This window comes from Eptatretus burgeri, chromosome 13 (assembly GCF_056783735.1).
Source record: "Eptatretus burgeri isolate ZD-2024b chromosome 13, Ebu_testis_v1, whole genome shotgun sequence".
Classification (NCBI taxonomy): Eukaryota; Metazoa; Chordata; class Myxini; order Myxiniformes; family Myxinidae; genus Eptatretus; species Eptatretus burgeri.
The window spans coordinates 10,460,533-10,483,471 of NC_140973.1; the positions used below are offsets into that span (position 1 = coordinate 10,460,533).

Below are 22,939 nucleotides of genomic sequence, written 5' to 3' on the forward strand. Positions count from 1 at the left end.
CCCCCCCCCAATTCCTCCCCACTCCCATTGCTTAGCCAAGTCTCCCTCTATCTTGGCCTTCAACTCTGCTGTTGGTGTTTCCCCCCCCCCTCTCTGCTGTTCCTTTTGCATGTTTTGCATCCTGTTTTTGCCTGTTACATCCTGATCCGTTCAGTATACTAGCTCTCCCATGAACCTTGACTATGTATACAAAAAAGGGAATTTTTGCCAATGGTTTGTGGTCATCTCTTCGTGTAACTGTGGAGACATTCTGCACACTCGGAACGATTCACTAATAATTCAAAACCCTGCACATCATGAATCTGAGATTTCATAGTTGCGGGGCAAATGAGTGCCAGCTTGCTGGTATACTGTGTCAGAGTGGTGACCCATCCAGGATTGTGCCCAATAGCCAAGGAGACTGCTAAAGCAGCACCAACGCTCTGCACAGAGTATAGTCCCAATGGATGGATGGGGCAAACTATGAAGAAGTATAACATTTGTACATCAGTCCGAATTTGCATTCTCTTCGCACGATTTCGATCGTCACCAGAAGTCTTGAGTTTAGTGCACAGTTCGAGGCAGATACTGATCAGTGGCAGCTTGAGGGGATTCGAAATGAGAACTTCCATGTTTGAAACATTTTATTTTCTCTCAAAATGTGCATCATGGTGAAAGCCCAGTTTACATCTCAACGACTCATCTCATTGAAACACATGAACGGTTGAGAAGAGGATCATTTTTGGTTTCTGCAGTAACAGGATAATGTGAATGTGACAAATGATGAATTGCACATTTTTGCTTTGCCTTCAAATTTTGTATCCAACTGTGTCTCCGAAATGTCCATTTTAACACTAAAAGTAAGAAGACACCTTTCCTTCTCTTTTGATTCTGATGTACCATACTCTGTTACAGAGGATCGGTGCTGCCGAAGCAATTTATTGGCAAGTGTTATCCTGGAAGGTTTGCCATTGCTTTCCCAGCAGTAGTCAGGGCAGAGTTCATGGTACCGGCGATAGCTCACCTACTCTTCGCTCAGGACACCGTGGGATCTTTAACGTCCAGTTTAACATCCATCCGATGGACGGCACACTCAATGATGAATGACTTTGCCTGTGAAACACCAGGATGACAGGCTATAGCTGGTTCGAGATTCAAACCTAAGCCAGACAGCTTAGAGGCGAGTGTGCGTGCCTAGCTCTAGGACATCCTGCCAGCGCTTACCTTCTATAATACCAGGTAAAAACCAGGAAACAATATGCACAACACAAACATACCCATGGAGGAGATGCTGCTGGTGCTGAAGGAACTGTGGAAGGTTGAAAGGTTGATTTGATGCTCTGGGCTTGCCCTCGTTGTCTCTAGGAAGCCCTGGAACACCAGGGAACACAGGACGCAGCGGCCAGAGGAACTGCGCAAAGTTTTGTACACACAACAGCTGTTCACGTGTCTGCACAGCATTGGGGCGGCGTCTACGTACAGCGAGCACGGCCTGATCAGCTGAGATTCGAGCAGAATACACCAGGTAGCATGATATCAGCACTCCTGCAACGGTGGATGGAATGGAATGCAAATCAAAGCTGTTCATCATTTTGCTGAAATCTTAATTTTTTTTTTCATAGGTTTGAAAGTTTTTGAATGTTGCAAGATGATCAAAAATGCAATGCAATCATTATATATATATATATATATATATATATATATATATATATATATATATATATATATATATATATATATATATATATATATATATATATATATATATATATATATATATATATATATATATATATATATATATATACACACACATACATACATATACTGTATATATAAAAACAAAAGCAGGGTGAGTCAGTGAGGTAGTGAGGTGGTAAACTTGTGAAGTGGTGAAGCCGTCTGTCAGTCCGTGAAGACTATATGCCTAGTAATCACGTTCTGTTTGAACGTTAATTCCCCAAGACCCTTCATACCCCCTAAAGACCCATAAGACCCTGACGACTCAAAAGACCCAGAGGACCAAAAAGATCCAAAGGACCCAAAAGTTCCCGTAGACCCTTTTCGACCCCTTCGACCTTAACACCATTTAGACCACTTACACCCTTCAGACAGATTAGACAGCTTCGACCCTTCATCATTAAGACCATTTGGACCTTTTTATATCACAAATAAATTTTAAAAAATGTAATATCACCAATATTACAAATACATTTGTAGAAAATAAATGTTTGTATAATGATTGGTGTAAATCATGTCAACACAGCAAATCTGTGACGTCAATCTCTGCAACGACGTGTGGAGAGGCGAGCGCAGCGAGCCGATCCACGCTAATTATGTTCATAAAACAATATTAGTACTGTAAAAGGTATATTGCTTCTCTTAAGATGGTTTCATGGAAAATTCTAGTTTACTTGATATAACTAATGCCTGATGGAGATCAGGACATGCATTGATAACAATGATGACAGTACACATAAAAAAGTTACACTGCAGCACTAACAAAAAAACAAGCTCAAATGAGCTAAGATCCTCGTCCTCTTAATGATGACATCATAAAAATGAATATGATGTCATTGTGATGTATCAGGTTTGCGATAAATTGTCTGTGCTAATGCCCGGCTTGATTCCCGCAAACAAAATTCAAACAGCTTGCCTAGTTTCGGAGATAATGATATAGGTGATTTCCATTAGCGGCGATATTATGACGTCAACTTTTTTTCTAGGAAGAATTTCCAAAATCGGAGATGGTTCCTGCCTGTGCGTGGGCTTTCTGCATATACATGCAAGTTTCACGAAGATCCGATGAAAACTCTGGATTGTGAAACAAAAAATAGGAATGACGTCATAAAAATTGATATGACGTCATAGTGATGTATCATATGTGCAGTAACTAATCTCTGCTAATGCCCTGTTTGATTCCTGCAAACAGAATTCAAAAAGCTTGCCTAGTTTCGGAGATAATTTTTTAGGCGATTTCCATTAGCGGAGATATTTTGACGTCATAACTTTTTTTTTCTCAGAGGAATTTTCAAAATCGGAGATGGTTAATGTCTGCGCAGGGTATTTTTACATATATATATGCCAAGTCTCAGGAAGTTTCGATGAAAACTGTAGGCTGTGAAACAAAAAAGTCCACAAGAAGAAGATGAACAACGACAATGTGAGTAAGACTTAGAGATCATCCATGAGGATGTAAAACCGTGGTGGGAAAGAAAATGCATGATAGGAGAGCAAAGGAAATTCATGATCGGAAAATCAATACAATTATAAGGTATAATGACCAAGGAGTGATCTGGAATGAGTATTTCCATGCCATCAGTTCACTTCTAGTCTTCCACTGACAGTCTCACTCAGACGAACAGGTATCTTATCTTACCGGTGCGGCCCAGACCAGCATGGCAGTGAATGGCAACCTTTCCCTCCTGCAAGGCAAATGTCAACACCTTCACCATATCCAAGATGGCAGTGAGGGAAACCACACCATAGTCTTTCCAGCAGAAATTGTAGAAAAATACTGGCAAGGTAAAAAAATAAACAAATAAATATACAGGTTTATAAACAGCCACATCATGAGATTAATTGTATATTCTTACTTGAAAGATAAGCTGACCTCACTTTGTTTGGTATTTTTTATTTTTGTCTTGAAGAATATGTGACTTTCAAAATGATGAAAGAGTGGCAATTTCAAAATGGTTTACCATAATTGTTCTCTTCATGAATGCAAATTGGACTCACGGAAATAGAGGAAATACAAGAAATATCTGCGGATGAGAGGTATCGAGTTTGTACCATTTCCTGGTAATACAAGCGAGCAGTGACAGTAAATAAATAAATAAATAAAAAAACCACACACACACTAAAAAACACACACACACACACACACACACACACACACACACACACACACACACACACACACACCCACACACACACACACACACTTTCATTTTCGCAAAAGATATAAAAATCTAGTACAAGTTTTTTGGCCCCGAAACCAAAAAGTCTAGTGTATTTATAGTAGCCCTCACAGTTCCCACCCCCGCCCCCCAAACCTCCCAACATGATCAATAGTAAATATCATCATTTTAAAATTTGATTTTAAACTTACTTTGTGCATTCACAAGCCCCAGATATGACCTTCCTATCGGTGCTCAAAAACATCCAAACCAGACACTGTCTCCCTCAAATTCTGTCATTGTACAGAGGTACTACCCAGCTTTCTCTCAGATAGTTTCGCAAGTATTTTCGGCTTCTTTTAGAAGCTTTGTGAGCCATTTTAGTTGATAAACCCTGTCGCACATGCACTTTAGCAGTTCATGCCCTGAAGATACAGTATCTCTTTCCAGGGGTTTCTCGCATGTACGCCAAACATTCTGGGGTCAGATTCTGTCATTTTGAAAGTCCCGTATTCTGTGCCATGTTAAAAGGAGAAAAGGCCTCTACAATGAAGTGTTGTCCTGGTGTTCGCCTTGCTCGGAGCATCAATTATCACAACTCACTCCGGAAGTCATCACCTTCTGTTACCAAGCTAATTTTCAGCATTCACAATCGTGGGTGCATCATGTGCATTCATGTAGGTGTTTGTTAATCATTGAAAAAAGAAATCAGGTTGCCCAACCTTGCAATGTCTATGCTCCAATCATGGTAATCCACACCAATATGAGATTTACGTTTCACGTTAAAGGGCATGAAGTCATGTGCACCATGACTTGGATAATAGAGACAATATTACATGGTTAGACAGGAAGAAGAGAGGACAAGAGAAAGGAATTTGTGTAATTGCAACAGTGCCAAATGTTAAGGCCCTGAATGCTCATTTCCGTGTAAGAGCTCCATCATAGCATGACTTGCAGGTAGAAATGGAGTACAAGTACACAAATAAAGAGGTTGAAGGTATCAAAATGGGCAGAAAAGACAGTTTATAGGATTATGCGATAGAAAGAATCAATTAGAATATCCGGGCGACCAGGAAAGTGGCCAATTTACAGAAGAGTATAAAAGCTGAGATTCTTACTGCCATTGTCCATAAATGCACGAGGTAAGTAGGTGAAGCCACTCTCAGGCTTCAACGGAAAACCACAGCTGCTGTGTTCACCCCTTTGCTGTAAATTGATCACCGTCTTGATGTTATTCCTGGATAACAGCCCATGATCAATACCAATTAGCAAAAAATACCAAGATCAATACCATGATCAAAAAAAATTAGAACCAATCACACAACTTGCCCAAAGTCAAAACATATGGAGCAAAATGGTTAGCCATATTCCATCTCATACAACTGGACACCCTGTCAAAGATATCGAAATATAAGGCTCATTTGAACAACTGATTCACTGATATTGGAGATCGGTACCTTCTGGTTGACGTAGAAAGCTGAAATTTTGCTTGCCGATGGACATCGAAGCCAATACACCAGGAAAAATCACAGAACCATCATAAAACATCCGTAAATGAAAATATAAATAAATGAAAAAAATAAATAAAGGTGAGCGACCCGAGACAATGGGGGAGCATGGTAATTTTACATACCGATGGACATCAAAGCCGATACACCAAGAAAAATCTCAGAGCCGTCAAAAAACATCCGTAAATGAAAATATAAATAAATGTCGGTGAGCGACCCAAGACAATGGGGAAGCACGGTTCATATGCTCACAATGTTTAAGCATACATACATACCCCATTAGAATAATGTATACAAACTGTTTTTGGCGAGTGCATAATTATCTTCACAATAATTATATAATCTTAATCACATCTCTTGTTTGTTGATTTTACAAGTAATTATTGATTGCTTAAGATAGTGGCAGGTGAGAGATGTACCTACGTTATTAATCATTGAAAAACTACGTAGTATATGTGATAATTCATGCTTCAACTTCCAAATGCTCTGTGGGTTGTTTCGCCCGCATGTGGATCCAGTCACGTGACTCTGGGGGCGGGGGGGGGGTCAAAACAGCCTGGAGGGAACTAGGAAGGCTGTCATGCCCTCAAGGAATACACAAATAAACCACTTCCCTCACTCCCCCTCACCCCCCTCTCCCCCAACCACACCTCCAAATCCAATACAAAGGTAATCAAATTTGGTGTGTGTGTGTGTGTGTGTGTGTGTGTGTGTGTGTGTGTGTGTGTGTGTGTGTGTGTGTGTGTGTGTGTGTGTGTGTGTGTGTGTGTGTGTGTGTGTGTGTGTGTAGCATATACCAGAGTCAACCATGGAGGCATGTTCAGGCACAAAAGGCAACTGTCACAGCATGTATGTTTGTTTGAACTGAAAGCTGTTCAAGGTGAGTCATTTCTCTCTGTTTTTCATGTACAGCGGAAAAGGCAGTCGTATAGCAGTGCCAAACCATGAAGATTTTCTTTGGTTCATTTAAGGATCAGAGTAAAAATATAAAACTCTGTTTATGAATTAGTGACCCAGCTGTCACATTATCTGTGGCTTTTTTGTAAACGAAATGGAAACTTGGAGGTGCTAAGACTCCAAAGGATCAGGATGTAACAGAACAAAAGGGACAATATAAAGAGAAGGGAAAAACATACCAACAGCAGGGAGGAGGGACAAAATAGAGGGAGACTCAGAGAAAGAAGGAATGTTGGGAAGAATGAGGACAAGGGAGGAATACAGGGGGTGAACAACGGATACATCTGTCTGCAAACACTCAGGAAGGAAAAATTGGAAACTTGGTAAGAGGTGGGCTTGAGGAGTGTCAGCGGGGATAGAAACGATCATGGTTTTGGATTGGGGATGATCTGAGATGACGGTGAACAGATGTATTAAAGACCTGGCGTGAAGAAGAGAATGAGGAAGTTGGTCCCACAGGTGGGGGAAAAAAGAGGAACGAAAGAATGGACGTGAGCAGTGATTCTGGATTTTGGTCATTTCACTAAAATGCGGTTCTTGTACGATGGAGGATGCTGGTTTTGGAGGCCAACTTTGAAGCGTGGTTTGCCGAAGAAAGATCATGGCTCATAGTGAGGACCCAAAAGTTGAAGTGACTGCACTTCCTCAGGAGGATTGTTAAGAAAGAGTAAGTACATTCCAATGAGGTGTAAAATTTAAGCAGAACGAGGCCAGGGTGGTTGAGTAGTGAGATAAGGAATGTTATTGAGGAGAAGCAGAATCAAACGGACAACCTAATACTGCATTGGAGTTATTAGAATGAACCCGAATAAGTGAAGAGCAAATATTGAGTCATCATGAGGAACCTGAATAGGATTCGGGTTTCAGCTGCTACTCCACAACCCTCAAACCCATGCAGACGCAGCCAAGTGAGCCCCACAGAAAATTTTTTGGCAAGAATTCACTTCTCTTTGGAGAGATCGATAAAGAAAGAGAGAAATAAAGAGTAAAGGGGATAAAAGAGAATAAAAAGCAAGAATTAGAATGAATAAAGAGATTTGTGAAAGAATTAGAAAGAAGAGTAAAAAGAACAAAGATGTCAGGAAGAACCCAAATAGACAGTTTTTAGCAGTTACTCCCCAGGCTCAAACACAGCAACAGGTACAAATTGAATCCAGAAGGTACTTATTAGGTTTAAAATAATAGGACTGGAGTTCGATTTATATCACTATCGGAGTAAACAGAGGCAAGTGAAGAAAATAACTCGACAAGCCAAAAGAGAGTTTGAGAAGGACATGGCTAAGAATATTCAACATAAGAGCAAGGCTTTCTTTAAGTATATCAGAGAAAAAGAACAGGTTAGGGACCAGTGTGGGTCCATTGGGGAATAGCACCGGGAGAGTGGTTAGTGATGAAAGTGAGATAGCAGGCTTATTAAACTGGTATTTTGCTTCAACTTTTAAAGAAGAACAGTCAGGAGAATTGCCAATAGCTGAGAGTATCTCTCGATGAGGTGAGGAAGGGCTTTTACAGAAGATCCAGGTTAGAGTGGAGGAAGTAAAGGAACAGCAAGGAAATCTAAGAGAAGAAAAGGCTCTTTCTCAGGGACAGATAATGTTGTCGTGGTCCAGGTCAGTTAACACTGACACTGGTCGGATGAGCCAAACTGGTGGTTTACTCCCTCAGATGACGTCCCAAATTGATGGCAGACAGCGCGTGCACAGGGCATGAAGAGACACGAGAAACTCCAAAATATTTTAAAGCCAACGGGTTTATTTCCCGTAACCCAAACAACCAGGGGATGGTGGAAGTACAAGGAGACGATGGCGGGTTGGGAGGAAAGGGATGCAATTAATAAATATATATTTACAAGGTGTATAAAATAAATATAAAGAACTAGGGCACCACACACCACATTCAGTCACTGACAGGAAGAGGGAACAAAAAACTGGGGGACTCAGCTCTAGTGGCAGCGGGATTGAGCAGGTGATGAGCAGGACGACGAGGAGACAAACAGACGATGGGAAGAGGAAAACTAGGGTGATGCGGCAAAATGGGCACAGGGTGAAGAAAACAGGCAGAAGCTGGCAGAAACAGGCAGGCAAGATGACCACGTCAGAACACTCCACACTCTTTCTCCTCAAAACAACCCCGTTCTCCATTCTCCTCAAAACCAACTGCCACGTTCTCAGTCATCTCCAACTCTGACCAACTGCCCAATTAGCTTCACCCTCTTTTCTCGGGGCAACACTCCACCCCTCCGAGGCGATCCATAGCTCCGCCCCTGGGAGACGTCAAACGCTCCTCCCCTTGCTCTTGTGCCGAGTCTCCCGGCGTCTCCAGGTAGAGGTTGACGTGGAGGTTTTACACACAATTTCCTTACCATAATCCCTAATTAATTATTATCATGCATCACCCCATGTATGGCGCACGTGCAAACAGGACAATTCTTAAGTTAACGTTTCCCTATATATACATCAAGATAGCTATCTACTTGTACACAGACTATGCTACTCTACACATTCCTATCTGCTCTATGGTGATATCTACCCCCCTCCCCTACAAATAAAACAATATGCACCCGAGAGTTTTGAGAGAAGTGGCTGAGCTGGTAAGCAAAGTATTAACCGATATTTTCAATCACTCATTGGAGTCAGGGCAGGTACCGGAGGATTGGAGAGTAGCAAATGTAATACCATTATTTAAGAAAGGATCCAGAGAAGAATTTGGAAACTATAGACCTGTTGGTTTGACTTCAGTTATGGGGAAGGTGTTGGAGACATTAATTACAGACCGGATGAGGAAGCATTTAAATAAATACATACTAATTAATGACCACAACTTTTCGAAATATGCTATATATCGTTTTTGGCCTTATCTCTCAGTGGTGCAGAATCACGAAGGAAATTAAAAAAATTCTCGTGTCTGGATCTGAAGTCGGATCTTCACCAAAATTGAATCGATCCTTCCTCGTCACACACCCAACCTGTCCACTAAGTGTTGTCTGAATCCGTGCATAACCCTTTGAAATATCGTGCTATATATCGTTCTGGGCCCTATCTCTCATTGGTGAAGAACCACTTAAAAAAATATTGTATTCGGATCGGGATCCGGATCTTCACCAAAATCTAATCGATTTGTCCTTGTCACACACCAAACCCGTCCACAAAATTTCGTCTGAATCCTTCCACAACTATTTGAGCTTTCCTGCTCACAGAAAAAAACAGACAGGCAGGCAGACATACACGGGTGAAAACATAACCTGCGTCCACCTTCGGTGGTATCGGTAAAAGGAGATGGAAGCAGAGGGGAAGTCGCAGCCAAAGGTCCTTGTGAGGGTTGGGAGATGTAAGGTCAGTACACAGGCAGTGAGAAATTGAGTTCCTGATGTGAAGTGCAACTCCGCCACAGGGGTATGGTTGAAGCCTATCACATCAGACGAGACAAGAGCCAGGGAGAGACACTCGGGAGTCAGGGATGTCTGGTGGGAGGAAGTATTCTGTTAAACTGATGATGTCCGGTTTATCTACGGTGGCCTGCATTGAGAGATCGGTAAGCTTTGAACAGAGGCCTCGGATGTTTGAGGTCGACACAATTAGGGATGGGGAAGGAGGTGTGCTGTTGACAGGGTGTAGAAATGTGGAAAGTAGCTTGTAGAGGGGATGGTGGGGGGAGGGGGAAGCTGAGAGTGTGCAATATTATCTTCACTGTATTAGCAAAAAAAGAGCTCAACCAAACCGAAATGCTCATACATGATTTGTTGAATGGCCACCACTTTGTGGAAGACTATCTGAGTTGGAAACTTGTTCTTCTGTAAGCTTTAATTCAACCTTGAGTTTTGTTATCCAGAAATTTAAATTATCCAGCACAAGGCTATGAGTAATACCAGCTAATGGTGCGAATGTGTCGCTGATGCAACACCCTCTGTAGGTCAGCAGAGGATTTTGAAATTTGTTCAGGGTGCCGGCGATAGCTCGTCTACGCTTTGTGAAGGACCACTGGGATATTCAATGCGCGCCATCTAATACCGGTAGACAGGACTCCCAGTTTAATGTTCATCTGATGGACGGCACCTTCGTGTGATATATGGAATAGACACATTAATGCCTCGCCATACCTGTGAGACACCAGGATGACAGTTTGAGGCGAAGCTGAGATTTAAACCCAGAATCTGGCTAAGAGGTGAGCGTGCTCACCTCTAGGTCATCCTGCCAGCCCATTGAGGTGACATCGTCCATATGAATCCCAGGCAATGACTGATTGGCACATTTCTTTGGTGTTCGCCATTCAAAGATAATCCACCCAGTCGTGAATCCCAGGTGTTGTCCTTTTATTTATTTTTTCTTCTGTTGATATGCTCCTAATGCTTCGGTTTTGTTGCCTTTTAAGACCCGAACAGCCACCTCAACGATAGTTTTTCAATCGATATTCAAATCCCATCTTCATACAGTTGTTTTTTGGTAAATCCTTTTCTTAAAAATCTTATCTTTAATTGTTGTTTTGTAAAATTTTACTCTCAAATGTTCTTGCACTCTATTTGTTCCTGAACCCTGATATTTTGTTCCTCAATGAAAGGTGTTATCGAAGAAAGTGATTTTATTGCTTGATTTTACTTTTATTATTTATTTGTACACACAAATCTCGGCTCTTGATATATGTAAACAATGTAGGGTCGAAGGTTTGCAGACTGACAGAGGATGAAAGGAGAACATTATCATACATGAGTGGATGAGAGGCAGAAAGGTATGGGGTGGGATGGGAGAGGAGGAGGTTAGTGAGAGTATAATAAAACCGGAGTGGGTATGGGAGATAAAAACGAGTTTACCATGGGCTGCATACTCCCGATAGACTGGAGAGAGGGACACGAGACAACAGACACAGGGAGTCGGTTCCACAGACCAGAAAACCAAGGGAGCATTCAGCTTAGGGTTGAAGGGTAGGAGGAGGTGGGTTAACCAGGTGTGGATTTCTCGAAGAATGTATGTGACCTCAGATCTGAATGGGAGGGAGGATCGAGGGATGAAAGAGGAGGAAGAGAGAGGTGAGAAGTAAGGAAATTAAAACTGAGAGCTCACCAACACGCCTGCATGCGCAAGAAGTAGACTTTGGCATTTTGCCTCATGCTGTGATACACCAACAACATGGAGCGCCAAGGACTTGATCACCTTGAGGAAAGCAAGGTGGGAAGCAGTTGCACCAAGCCCAGATTGGGCACCCATATTCCATTATATTTCGGATGAAGTTATTACCTCCACCACCGAAGGTGAAGGAGGTTATTTTCACCCCTTTCTGTCTGTTTGTCTGTCTGTTTGTCTGTCTGTTTGTCTGTCTGTTTGTGTGCAGGATATCTCAAAAAGTTGTGATGGATTCAGATGAAATTTGGTGAAGATCCGGATCTTTGTACTAGAATTTAAAAAAGTGATTCTTCCCCATTGAGAGATAGGACCAAACGATATCTCGAAAGGTTGTTGACGGATTCGGACAAAACTCGGTAGACACCTTGGGTGTGTGACCACGACGAATTGATTCAATTTTGGTGAAGATCCGAAACAAGCTGTGGATATGAGAATTATTTCATTTTCAAAGTGATTCTTCACCATTGAGAGATAGGGCCAAAAACTATATATAACATGATATTTCAAAAATGTTTTGGGCCCGATATGTTCTCGTGGATCAGGCATTACGTGGCGGCGCTATCAGCTCTACCGAGTGCTCTTCGAGTTGACCTCCGCCATCGAAGATGGACGGAGGTTACTGTTTTCACCCCTGTCTGTTTGTTACTTACGAAATCTAAAGATTTCGTAAGTATATTGATGACTTCCGTCCTCTGTTTGTGTGTTTGTTTGTTTGTTTGTTTGTGTGTTTGTTACTTACGAAATGTAAAGATTTCGTAAGTATATTGATGACTTCCGTCCTCTGTTTGTGTGTTTGTTTGTTTGTGTGTTTGTTTGTAGGCATGATAACTGGAGATCGGAAGAAGCTACCAATGTCAAATTACACCACGTGATTCAGGAGGGTGATGGGTAGCGCTGATTAGATTTTGGTCAAAATCGGTCAAAGGTCAAGGTCACAGTGAGGTCAAACATAATTCCGTAAATTAATGTGGAGAAATGGAATATTTTTGCTTCGCTCGACGTTACGAGTTCGTTTTAACTTCGATTTTAATTTTGTCTTCGGTTTTTGCGATCGCTTAGGACGCTTAAAACTCGGTTGTCGAAATTCTGGTAAAAATCGGATATTTAGGAGACGTTTTAAGATTGTATAAAAAATATTTCACTCGCACGTCACGGGTCGTCACGTGATGCAGTGCGCAATTCCGTAAATTCATGTGGAGAAATGGAGTATTTTTGCTTCGCTCGACGTTACGAGTTCGTTTTAACTTCGATTTTAATTTTGTCTTCGGTTTTTGCGATCACTTAGGACGCTTAAAACTCTGTTGTCGAAATTCTGGAAAAATCGGATGTTTTGGAGAAGTTTTAAGATTGTATTAAAAATATTTCACTCGCGCATTACGGGTCGTCACGTGATGCAGTGCGCTCGAGCAGACGCGTCGATGAGTCACGTAAAGGTTTTGCGTGTCCACGCTGACGGTGTTTTCGATAAAGATGGTGTTTAAAAGTCATTTTTTATCCCAATAAAGGTTGTCGTCGCATGCCAAACTCGCTAAGCCGTCGGATTATGTAAAGATTGTTGGTGGATGGCCGAATATTACGGTTTTGTGACTTTGCTAAAACAATTGCGTGGAGAAATGGAGATTTTTGCTTCGGTCGATGTTACGATTTTTGATGGTTTGGTACAGAATCATCGTAGAAACTTCTGGTTTGCGTCGCTACCTTCTCTCGAGACAGCTTTTATTAGACAACGTCAGAGGTCAAGTTGACGATTTCGTAAGTACCAGTCTATGACTGCTTGTTTGTGTGTTTGTTAGTTGGCACGATAACTCGAGAACGGAAGAAGCTGCCAATGTCAAATTACACCACGTGATTCAGGAGCGTGATGGCTAGCGTTCATTAGATTTTGGTCAAAATCGGTCAAAGGTCAAGGTCACAGTGAGGTCAAACATAATTCCGTAAATTCATGTGGAGAAATGGAGTATTTTTGCTTCGCTCGACGTTACGAGTTCGTTTTAACTTCGATTTTAATTTCGTCTTCAGTTTTTGCGATCGCTTAGGACGCTTAACACTCGGTTGTCGAAATTCTGGTAAAAATCGGACGTTTTGCAGACGTTTTAAGATTGTATAAAAAAATTTCATTTGCATCCATTTATTTATTGTAAAATATAATTTAATGAATTGTAAAGATCAACAGGGAAATTTTCCTTTTCTTCATCATTCAAGTAGATGTGTTCAAATAAATCATTTTCTTTAAATATTTCATCAAATTCTTTATTAACATTAATGGGAGTTGTAATTTCTTCTTCACTAATCCTTGCATCTCTGCTTTTCATACGTTTGTGTTGAGTTTCTTCATCAACATCAAAACCGAATGATAAAATCTTCACTCCGCTCAGATATTTAATAATTTGTCTCGTTCCTTCTGGATTAGTTTCTAATATCCCAACACCACCAGATTTTAGTTTCCTTAACTCACTCTTACAATGTGAATATTTTGTTGTACCAAGAGAAACCTCCTCAAATATTTGTCCTTCATTCCTCAATCGCATATGTTCCTCCACTGAAATATAGTGATAATCTTCACCTTTTACTTCTCCAGGTCTTATTGCTCTAGTTGTTGTTGATACAATGCGTATCACGGGGTGTTTTTTAAGTAAATTTACAATATTCTCATTTGTACTACACAAGAACCTTGATTTATGAAAGTTTTTTCCAGAAGCAGATTTACCCACATGATTTATAATAATAGTTGTCATTTATATATGTAATTGTTTATAAAACAAAAAATATATCCCTTAATATCTCATCTTGTTTCACAACAACATATTTATATTTTTCAGTCGTGTGCTTCATGTAATCCTCAAATTTCTTTTTACTACATAATGTAGAACAATTATCTCTCCAAAAATTATTGATATCTATTGAATTTAACTTGAATAAAATAAAAGTATTAGCATTGTTTCTGATGGAACGAAGAGGAAGTTGAAAGTACGATTGACTAAGATAAATACAATTACAAGAAGAATGTCTCCCTCTTGTGTAGTAGCTGTCCATTACCGTTTGGTTTCTCTCATTAACACAATCATCAAAGATAACGAGGTTCTTTTTTGATTTATCCAAATCTTGGGGAGACGGTATATCATCCGTATTATCACTAAGAATACAAGTTATAGGATTTGATTTCTTTTTACATCTCTGTGTATCACAAAATAGTTGAATTATATCTTCAATGTTATAATCATTTAGGTTTTTTTGACGTTTAAATAAACCGATTATATCTTCTTTTGAAGACCAGCATTAAAACCTTGTGAGAGTAGTTGATACTCTGGTTGAAAACTCGACTTTGTGAAAATTATTAAATTATCATAATCTAAAAAGTTGGGAGTGAGGAGCATTTTTAAAAGTAAGCAGGTTTTTCCACATCCACTTGAACCAACTATGAGACATCTTAATGAATTTGGGAGATTTTTATGGTTGTTAAATTTTATCTTATTTTCCCAAATAGGTAAAAAATCATTCATTTATATATTTGGAAAACAGGTTATTTAATTTATTATTGGCTTTTTTAGAAACTCTATATTTTATCCTAAGTTCAGGTATAATTTCAAGATAATCCATTATTTTATTTATACAATATCTTGTGTTGATATTTCCCTGAAAATTACATCCATGAATAATATATAACAACAATCCTTTGAACATTTCTCTTATACGTTCAGTTTCTTCCCTTGTAAGGAAAGGTGTGTTATCACCCTCATACTTTACATTCATTTCTCTAATCAATCTTGTAAAGTAATTCATTTTTGGTGTGAATCTAAAAGAATTATTTTCCTTTTTATATTTTTTATTATCATTAATTAGAAGATAATCACAGAATATACATTGTTTATAGGCTTTTGACTCTGTGTTTAATCCCCGTCTTTCACACGCAGGACAATTCTCAAATTTGTCATATGGAGAATCAGGAAAGTCTAGCATATTTATAAAGTAAAACTTTACTTAAACTGAAATTCATCTATACTTTCAGTTGTATATTGACTCATATTTAATAATATTACCATCGATATCGATATACTTTTTTTCATTATCAGATTCAACGACAACATTTTTTATATTAAAGGTAATTTTAAAATGATCGTTAATTACTATTGAACGAAATGTCATTTCACCTGATATATTAACATCCTTTATTTCATCAGGATTTACATCTTTAGGGTTGTTGAAGAAAATACAAATTTCTCCTTGCATATTACAGATGGTCTTATCTTTTCTTTCTAAAGCTTCATCCATAAGGTTTTTGTTTTTTGATACTTTTTCTTGTTTCATTGCTTTTTCTAGTTTTGAATATATTACTAGAAGGAGAGGAGAAACTTTTGTTAGAGATACTTTAATTGATGTTCTACCAGGTATACTAAAAGCCCTTCCACTGAAGGAAATTGAAGAACTCATATTATTTACCATAATAGTTTTTATCCAATAGTTGTTATATTTATCTTTGTTCAATTTTACATCCTTGACATATTTCTCAGTATCTTTAACAAATGAAGAGATTGATTGAAACTTGTCTTTTGTGTCTTGAAACATTGTATTTATTAAGTGAAAAAGTTGGAGGATAAAATGGTTTTAAGCACAGATTCACCTGTAAAATAAACGAAATTTTCATCAAGAAAATTTTAGTTTAAGCAAAGATTTATTATATAAATATGGTGAATACAACATACTGCGATGTTTGTAATCACAAATATAAACATTATAGAAAACACCTCCGAACCAACAAACACACATTTTATCTGTTTCATAAAATATCTCCTCTTGAGTTGGAAAGAAAACATTGTGATATCTGCTCAAAGGATGTTTTGAAGAGTAGCTATAATAGACATCTTCAATCACAAAAACACAAGAAAAATGAGTTTAAAGTAAAGGGAGACTATTATATTGAAAACACTGATGGGGCATTTAAAGGGCATATAAAAATAAGGATTTTTAAATTTGGAGAACCCGGTCCATCATCAATAGCTGAATCAATTGAAATAGTGAAACCCGATGTTGAAAAATTTATTAAAAAGACATTAAAAGAAATGAAAACTTTAAAGTTTTATATGGGAGTGAAAATGAATATGAAAAGACAAGATGAAGAACATACTCCTTATATGAGAACAGATCTTCATTTTATAACATCATTTCAAGATTTTTTGAATAGTGGGATTTATGAAGAACTATCAAGACAAGAGGAGGATGTTGATAATACAGTGGTAGGAAGTGGATTCAATATTAAAAAAATCATCTTTTTAGATATACACATTCTAAAATCAAACCCTCTTAAAGCTTCTTCTTATATTGAATTACCAAAAGAAATAAAACTAAAGAAGGCAGTTGTTAATATTAAGAACAATGATAATAAATGTTTTCTCTGGTCTGTTCTTGCTCACTTTCATCCACCAAAATGTAATTCAGAAAGAGTAAAACAATATATGAAATATGAGAATACCTTGGACATTAAAGATTTTAAATTCCCAATGCCACTAACAGATATTCCTAAATTTGAGAAAAAGAATAATCTTTCTATTAATGTATATGGATTAAGGGATACAAACAAAGTTCAAATATTAAAAATTTCAAACAACTATAAAAATGAAGAAACACACATCGATCTTTTATATTTTAGTGTTGGAAAGAATTCACATTACACATACATCAATAATTTATCAAGATTAATCTCTTCTCAGGTATTCAGAACAGCAAACAAAATATATCCTTGTAAGCGATGTCTTAATTCATTTCATACAAAAGAACGATTAGAACAACATTCAAAATATTGTAGTAATCATAAATCAGCTGTAATTACAATGCCTAAACCTGGTGAAAAGATTTCTTTTGAAGATTATAATAAATCTATCATGCACCCATTTGTGATATACGCTGATTTTGAGTGTATCCTTAAAAAGATTAATACTGCTTCTCCTAATCCAAAAGAATCATATACAAATAAATATCAAAAACATATTCCTTGTGGTTTCTGTTATTATATCAAATCATCTGTTGGAGAAAAGTATAACAAACTTGAACATTATCGTGGAAAAAAAGCTTCACAAGAGTTTGTAAAACGATTAGAAAAGGATTGTATAAGACTCACTAAATTAATGAAAGAAACAAATGAACCGATGAAATTAACCAAAGAAGAAAAATTAGAATTTAGAAAGAACAATATCTGCCATATTTGTGAGGAGGAAATTGAGGAGTCTAAAGTTAGGGATCATTGTCATCAGTAGGGTAAGAATACTGATTCTGGCTCACTTTTCCCCATGTAAATGAATGGGGGATTTTCAGCGATTCATATTTTTTTTCCCTAAAAATAAATCCCCTTTTTATCCCAAGGTATATTTATTTGTCTCCCCTTTTAACCTGGAGGTTGAACCTCATTGAATTGAACACCTGGGGGTTGAACAGCTCACTCATTGAACCTATAAAGATTTGTTCATTCTCAAATTCCTTCAATAGTTTAATTTTCTTTGCACAATAATCCCCATCTAAAATATTAACAAACAAAACATTTGAATCTTTATATTTTTTAAGATACCCCATTTGTGCCATTACGAAATGATAAACTTCTCTTAATGCTCTCATCTGACCACCTCCTGAGCCACATATCATTTTGAGATTATAGTAAATTGTTTTTTCATTGTTCAATTGATAACCATCAAAGTTTTCAGTCCATTCAAGGATATTCATTTTTTCTTTACATCCTCTAACTTACTAGTTTTTAAATTAATTCGCTTATTTGTTTTATTTACCTTTGTTTTAGTTATTTTTTCAATAAGACTTATTTGATATTTTTCACATTCATTATGTTTTCCATTTATATACCAAGACTGAGATTTTCTCCACTCTTTAGTTTGATTAATACTTGGTTTAACCATTTATATATTGTGAAAAAACCGGCGGTAGCCCTTAAAAACCCTAACCCATCTTCCCATCATTAAAACATAATCTATTTTATACACTCTATCATACAATATCCATATGGAACACAATCTATTCCATTATCTAAAATAAATCTCTTATCATCAAAGGCTCCTAATGCCTTTTTATTTACTTCTTCACTATATATGTTATGTTTATAACTTCTTATTGTATTCATTTTCCTATATTCTTCTTTCTTATTCATCAAACAATTATAATAATTTCTAAAAGTTATTGATTTCTTTATTACATATTTCTTTATTCCCTTTAACCTCTTATCAATCTGTTCACCATACTTATAAGCATATGCCTTTGCTCTCAATCCAATAAACTCACTCATTACTTTTCCACCCAACTCATCCTTAAACTTACCAATAACCTTTTCATTCTTTTTGGAAAATAACTCACTCTTCTTGCTGAAATTACTTGTATCATATACTCCAATATTTTTCTTCATATCTTCATAAACATCATCAGTTTTTATATCTAGGATAAAACTATCAGTATCCATATACAACAATGAAACATTTTCACCATACTCTTTCTTTAAGTCATTATACAAATAATCATACATCAATATCTTTGATAAATCAAGAACTGCTGTTCCAATATAAATTGGTTTATCCATTACAATACTTTCCTTTTTCATATGAATTGCAGAAAAGTTCTCTGAAAAAACCTCTTCTCTCTCAAAACTTGGTTTATTTATCAATCTCGAAGCTTCTTTCCAAGATGTTGCGAATCTAATGTTTTGCCTGTTTCTAACATTTTCCATAGTCTTTCCAAATACAGCATTATTCATTAATTTATAAAAGTCCCCTTCAAATTTTACTTTTGTATTTGCTCTCATATCTGTATTAAATTGAATATACTTTTTCACCCAAGGACTTTGTTTAAATTTTAAAACTCTATGAATTTTAGCTACTCTCAATCCTTCTCTCAAAAACTGTTTTAAGCTTCTCTGATGTAAAACATATCCCTCTTTATCATAGAATGTTGTTAATAACTTTTCTGTTGATTTGCCTTTGATATTAAAACTTTTATGATAATCACTTAACCATTCTTTCTTTGGAGTTTCTTTCTCACATGCAAAAGGAAGATCTTTATGCTTATTATGAAGATCACTCGGGTACCTCAAATCAACTTCAAAATAATAACCTTCTTCTTCGTCATTCAATTCCTCTTGAGAAGAAATAACAATATTCATCAAAGCCTTTTCATAATCCTTTTCTTCCACCCACTCTAATTTACCATAAGGCAGAGATTGAGACATTGCCCATCCATACAAATTATTAGCTTCAAAATACATCAAATAATTACTATCTTTTTCACTATCATAATTTGGAAGATATTTATTATTTGCTTTAGCATATCTTTTTGAACATACTTGTGATATTCCACCTCTCTTGGACTTCTCAATCATCAAAAGCATATCCACATCACTGATTAAATCTATATCTTGTTTTGTCATTTTCAACATTGCACTCCAAGCTAAACCAGGAGCTGTGAAATAGTGGGCAGGATCTAATCCATAACAATTTTTATTATGACAGAGTGATCTAAAAGCTTCAAACACATCAGCTAACAATAAAACATCTGTTTTTAGATATAAATCATGATATTCTCCAAGGTTCTTTATCTTAAATATTTTCCATATTTCTTGTGCGTGTTTATATTCCTTATCACTTATCTCTTCTTCATAAAGGTTATTATAGAAACTTTCTTTTGAAGGAAGTTGTGTTTCTTTAAATCTCATAAATGAATCCATATAATCATAAGGATAAATTCCCTTACTTGTAAGAATTTTCTCTTTACTTTGAATTTCATTCCTTGTTTGAATTTCCTCTCTCGTAAGAATTCCTTCTTTAATCAGAATTTCATCTTTAATCTGAATTTCCTCTTTAGTTCGAATTTTCTTTATAATTAGAATTTCATCTTCAGTTAGAATTTCTTCATTAATTAGAGTTTCCTCTTTACTTTGAATTCTCTCTTTAATCTGAATTTCCTCTTGAGTGAGAATTTCCTCTTTTGGAAAGAATGAATTAAGATTTGGAAAAGAGTCCGTGGAGCTTAGATTTGATGCGAGGTAGGCTAGTGGTGTTCCCATAAACTTGTAAGAATCTAAAAACCTAATACGAGTTAAAGGTTTTGTGAATATCATTTTTGAAAATGAAATATACTTTTGACTTGTGTTTGTTATAGCAGAAATATTCCGCGGTGTTTTTGAAAGTTCATTTATAAATAGATGTGTATCATAGTTGGCGCTGTTGTGAAGAAAGACTGGAATAAAAGAAGGTAATTTATAATTAAGATTACAACAGGAATGAGCGGGACCTCTATATTTACCAGTAAGATGACAATGGTCTCTAACTTTAGACTCCTTAATTTCCCCCTCACAAATATGACAGATATTGTTCATTCTAAATTCTAATTTTTCTTCTTTGGTTAATTTCATCGGTTCATTTGTTTCTTTCATTAATTTAGTGAGTCTTATACAATCCTTTTCTAATCGTTTTACAAACTCTTGTGAAGCATTTTTTCCACGATAATGTTCAAGTTTGTTATACTTTTCTCCAACAGATGATTTGATATAATAACAGAAACCACAAGGAATATGTTTTTGATATTTATTTGTATATGGTTCTTTTGGATTAGGAGAAGCAGTATTTATCTTTTTAAGGATACATTCAAAATCAGCGTATATCACAAATGGGTGCATGATAGATTTATTATAATCTTCAAAATAAATCTTTTCACCAGGTTTAGGCATTGTAATTACAGCTGATTTATGATTACTACAATATTTTGAATGTTGTTCTAATCGTTCTTTTGTATGAAATGAATTAAGACATCGCTTACAAGGATATATTTTGTTTGCTGTTCTGAATACCTGAGAAGAGATTAATCTTGATAAATTATTGATGTATGTGTAATGTGAATTCTTTCCAACACTAAAATATAAAAGGTCAATGTGTGTTTCTTCATTTTTATAGTTGTTTGAAATTTTTAATATTTGAACTTTGTTTGTATCCGTTAATCCATATACATTAATAGAAAGATTATTCTTTTTCTCAAATTTAGGAATATCTGTTAATGGCATTGGGAATTTAAAATCTTTAATGTCCAAGGTATTCTCATATTTCATATATTGTTTTACTCTTTCTGAATTACATTTTGGTGGATGTAAGTGAGCAAGAACAGACCAGAGAAAACATTTATTATCATTGTTCTTAATATTAACAACTGCCTTCTTTAGTTTTATTTCTTTTGGTAATTCAATATAAGAAGAAGCTTTAAGAGGGTTTGATTTTAGAATGTGTATATCTAAAAGATGATTTTTTTAATATTGAATCCACTTCCTACCACTGTATTATCAACATCCTCCTCTTGTCTTGATAGTTCTTCATAAACCCCACTATTCAAAAAATCTTGAAATGATGTTATAAAATGAAGATCTGTTCTCATATAAGGAGTTTGTTCTTCATCTTGTCTTTTCATATTCATTTTCACTCCCATATAAAACTTTAAAGTTTTCATTTCTTTTAATGTCTTTTTAATAAATTTTTCAACATCGGGTTTCACTATTTCAATTGATTCAGCTATTGATGATGGACCGGGTTCTCCAAATTGAAAAATCCTTATTTTTATATGCCCTTTAAATGCCTCATCAGTGTTTTTAATATAATAGTCTCCCTTTACTTTAAACTCATTTTTCTTGTGTTTTTGTGATTGAAGATGTTGATTATAACTACTCTTCAAAACATCCTTTGAACAGATATCACAATGTTTTCTTTCCAACTCAAGAGGAGATATTTGATGAAATAGATTAAATGTGTGTTTGTTGGTTCGGAGGTGTTTTCTATAATGTTTATATTAGTGATTACAAACATCGCAGTACGTTGTATTCACCATATTTATAGAATAAAACTTTGCTTAAACTAAAATTTTCTTGATGAAAATTTCGTTTAATTTATAGGTGAATCTGTGCTTAAAAACATTTTATCCTCCAACTTTTTCACTTAATAAATACAATGTTTCAAGACACAAAAGACAAGTTTCAATCAATCTCTTCATCTGTTAAAGATACTGAGAAATATGTCAAGGATGTAAAATTGAACAAAGATAAATATAACAACTATTGGCTAAAAACTATTATGGTAAATAATATGAGTTCTTCAATTTCCTTCAGTGGAAGGGCTTTTAGTATACCTGGTAGAACATCAATTAAAGTATCTCTAACAAAAGTTTCTCCTCTCCTTCTAGTAATATATTCAAAACTAGAAAAAGCAATGAAACAAGAAAAAGTATCAAAGAACAAAAACCTTATGGATGAAGCTTTAGAAAGAAAAGATAAGACCATCTGTAATATGCAAGGAGAAATTTGTATTTTTTTCAACAACCCTAAAGATGTAAATCCTGATGAAATAAAGGATGTTAATATATCAGGTGAAATGACATTTCGTTCAATAGTAGTTAACGATAATTTTAAAATTACCTTTAATATAAAAAATGTTGTCGTTGAATCTGATAATGAAAAAAAGTA

At 36.2% G+C, this 22,939-nt stretch overlaps 1 protein-coding gene across 1 annotated transcript in view; it reads right to left on the bottom strand.

Moving 5' to 3' along the window:
- Positions 1 to 22,939, bottom strand: part of PTPDC1 (protein tyrosine phosphatase domain containing 1) — a 94,331-nt gene that overhangs the window by 14,611 nt on the left and 56,781 nt on the right. The window contains exons 7-9 of the mRNA XM_085851098.1: positions 4,997 to 5,115; positions 3,359 to 3,496; positions 1,257 to 1,524 (exon numbers count right to left, since the gene is read on the bottom strand). Of these exons, the coding sequence (XP_085707224.1) occupies positions 1,257 to 1,524; positions 3,359 to 3,496; positions 4,997 to 5,115 (525 nt within the window). The remainder of the gene's footprint in view (positions 1 to 1,256; positions 1,525 to 3,358; positions 3,497 to 4,996; positions 5,116 to 22,939) is intronic.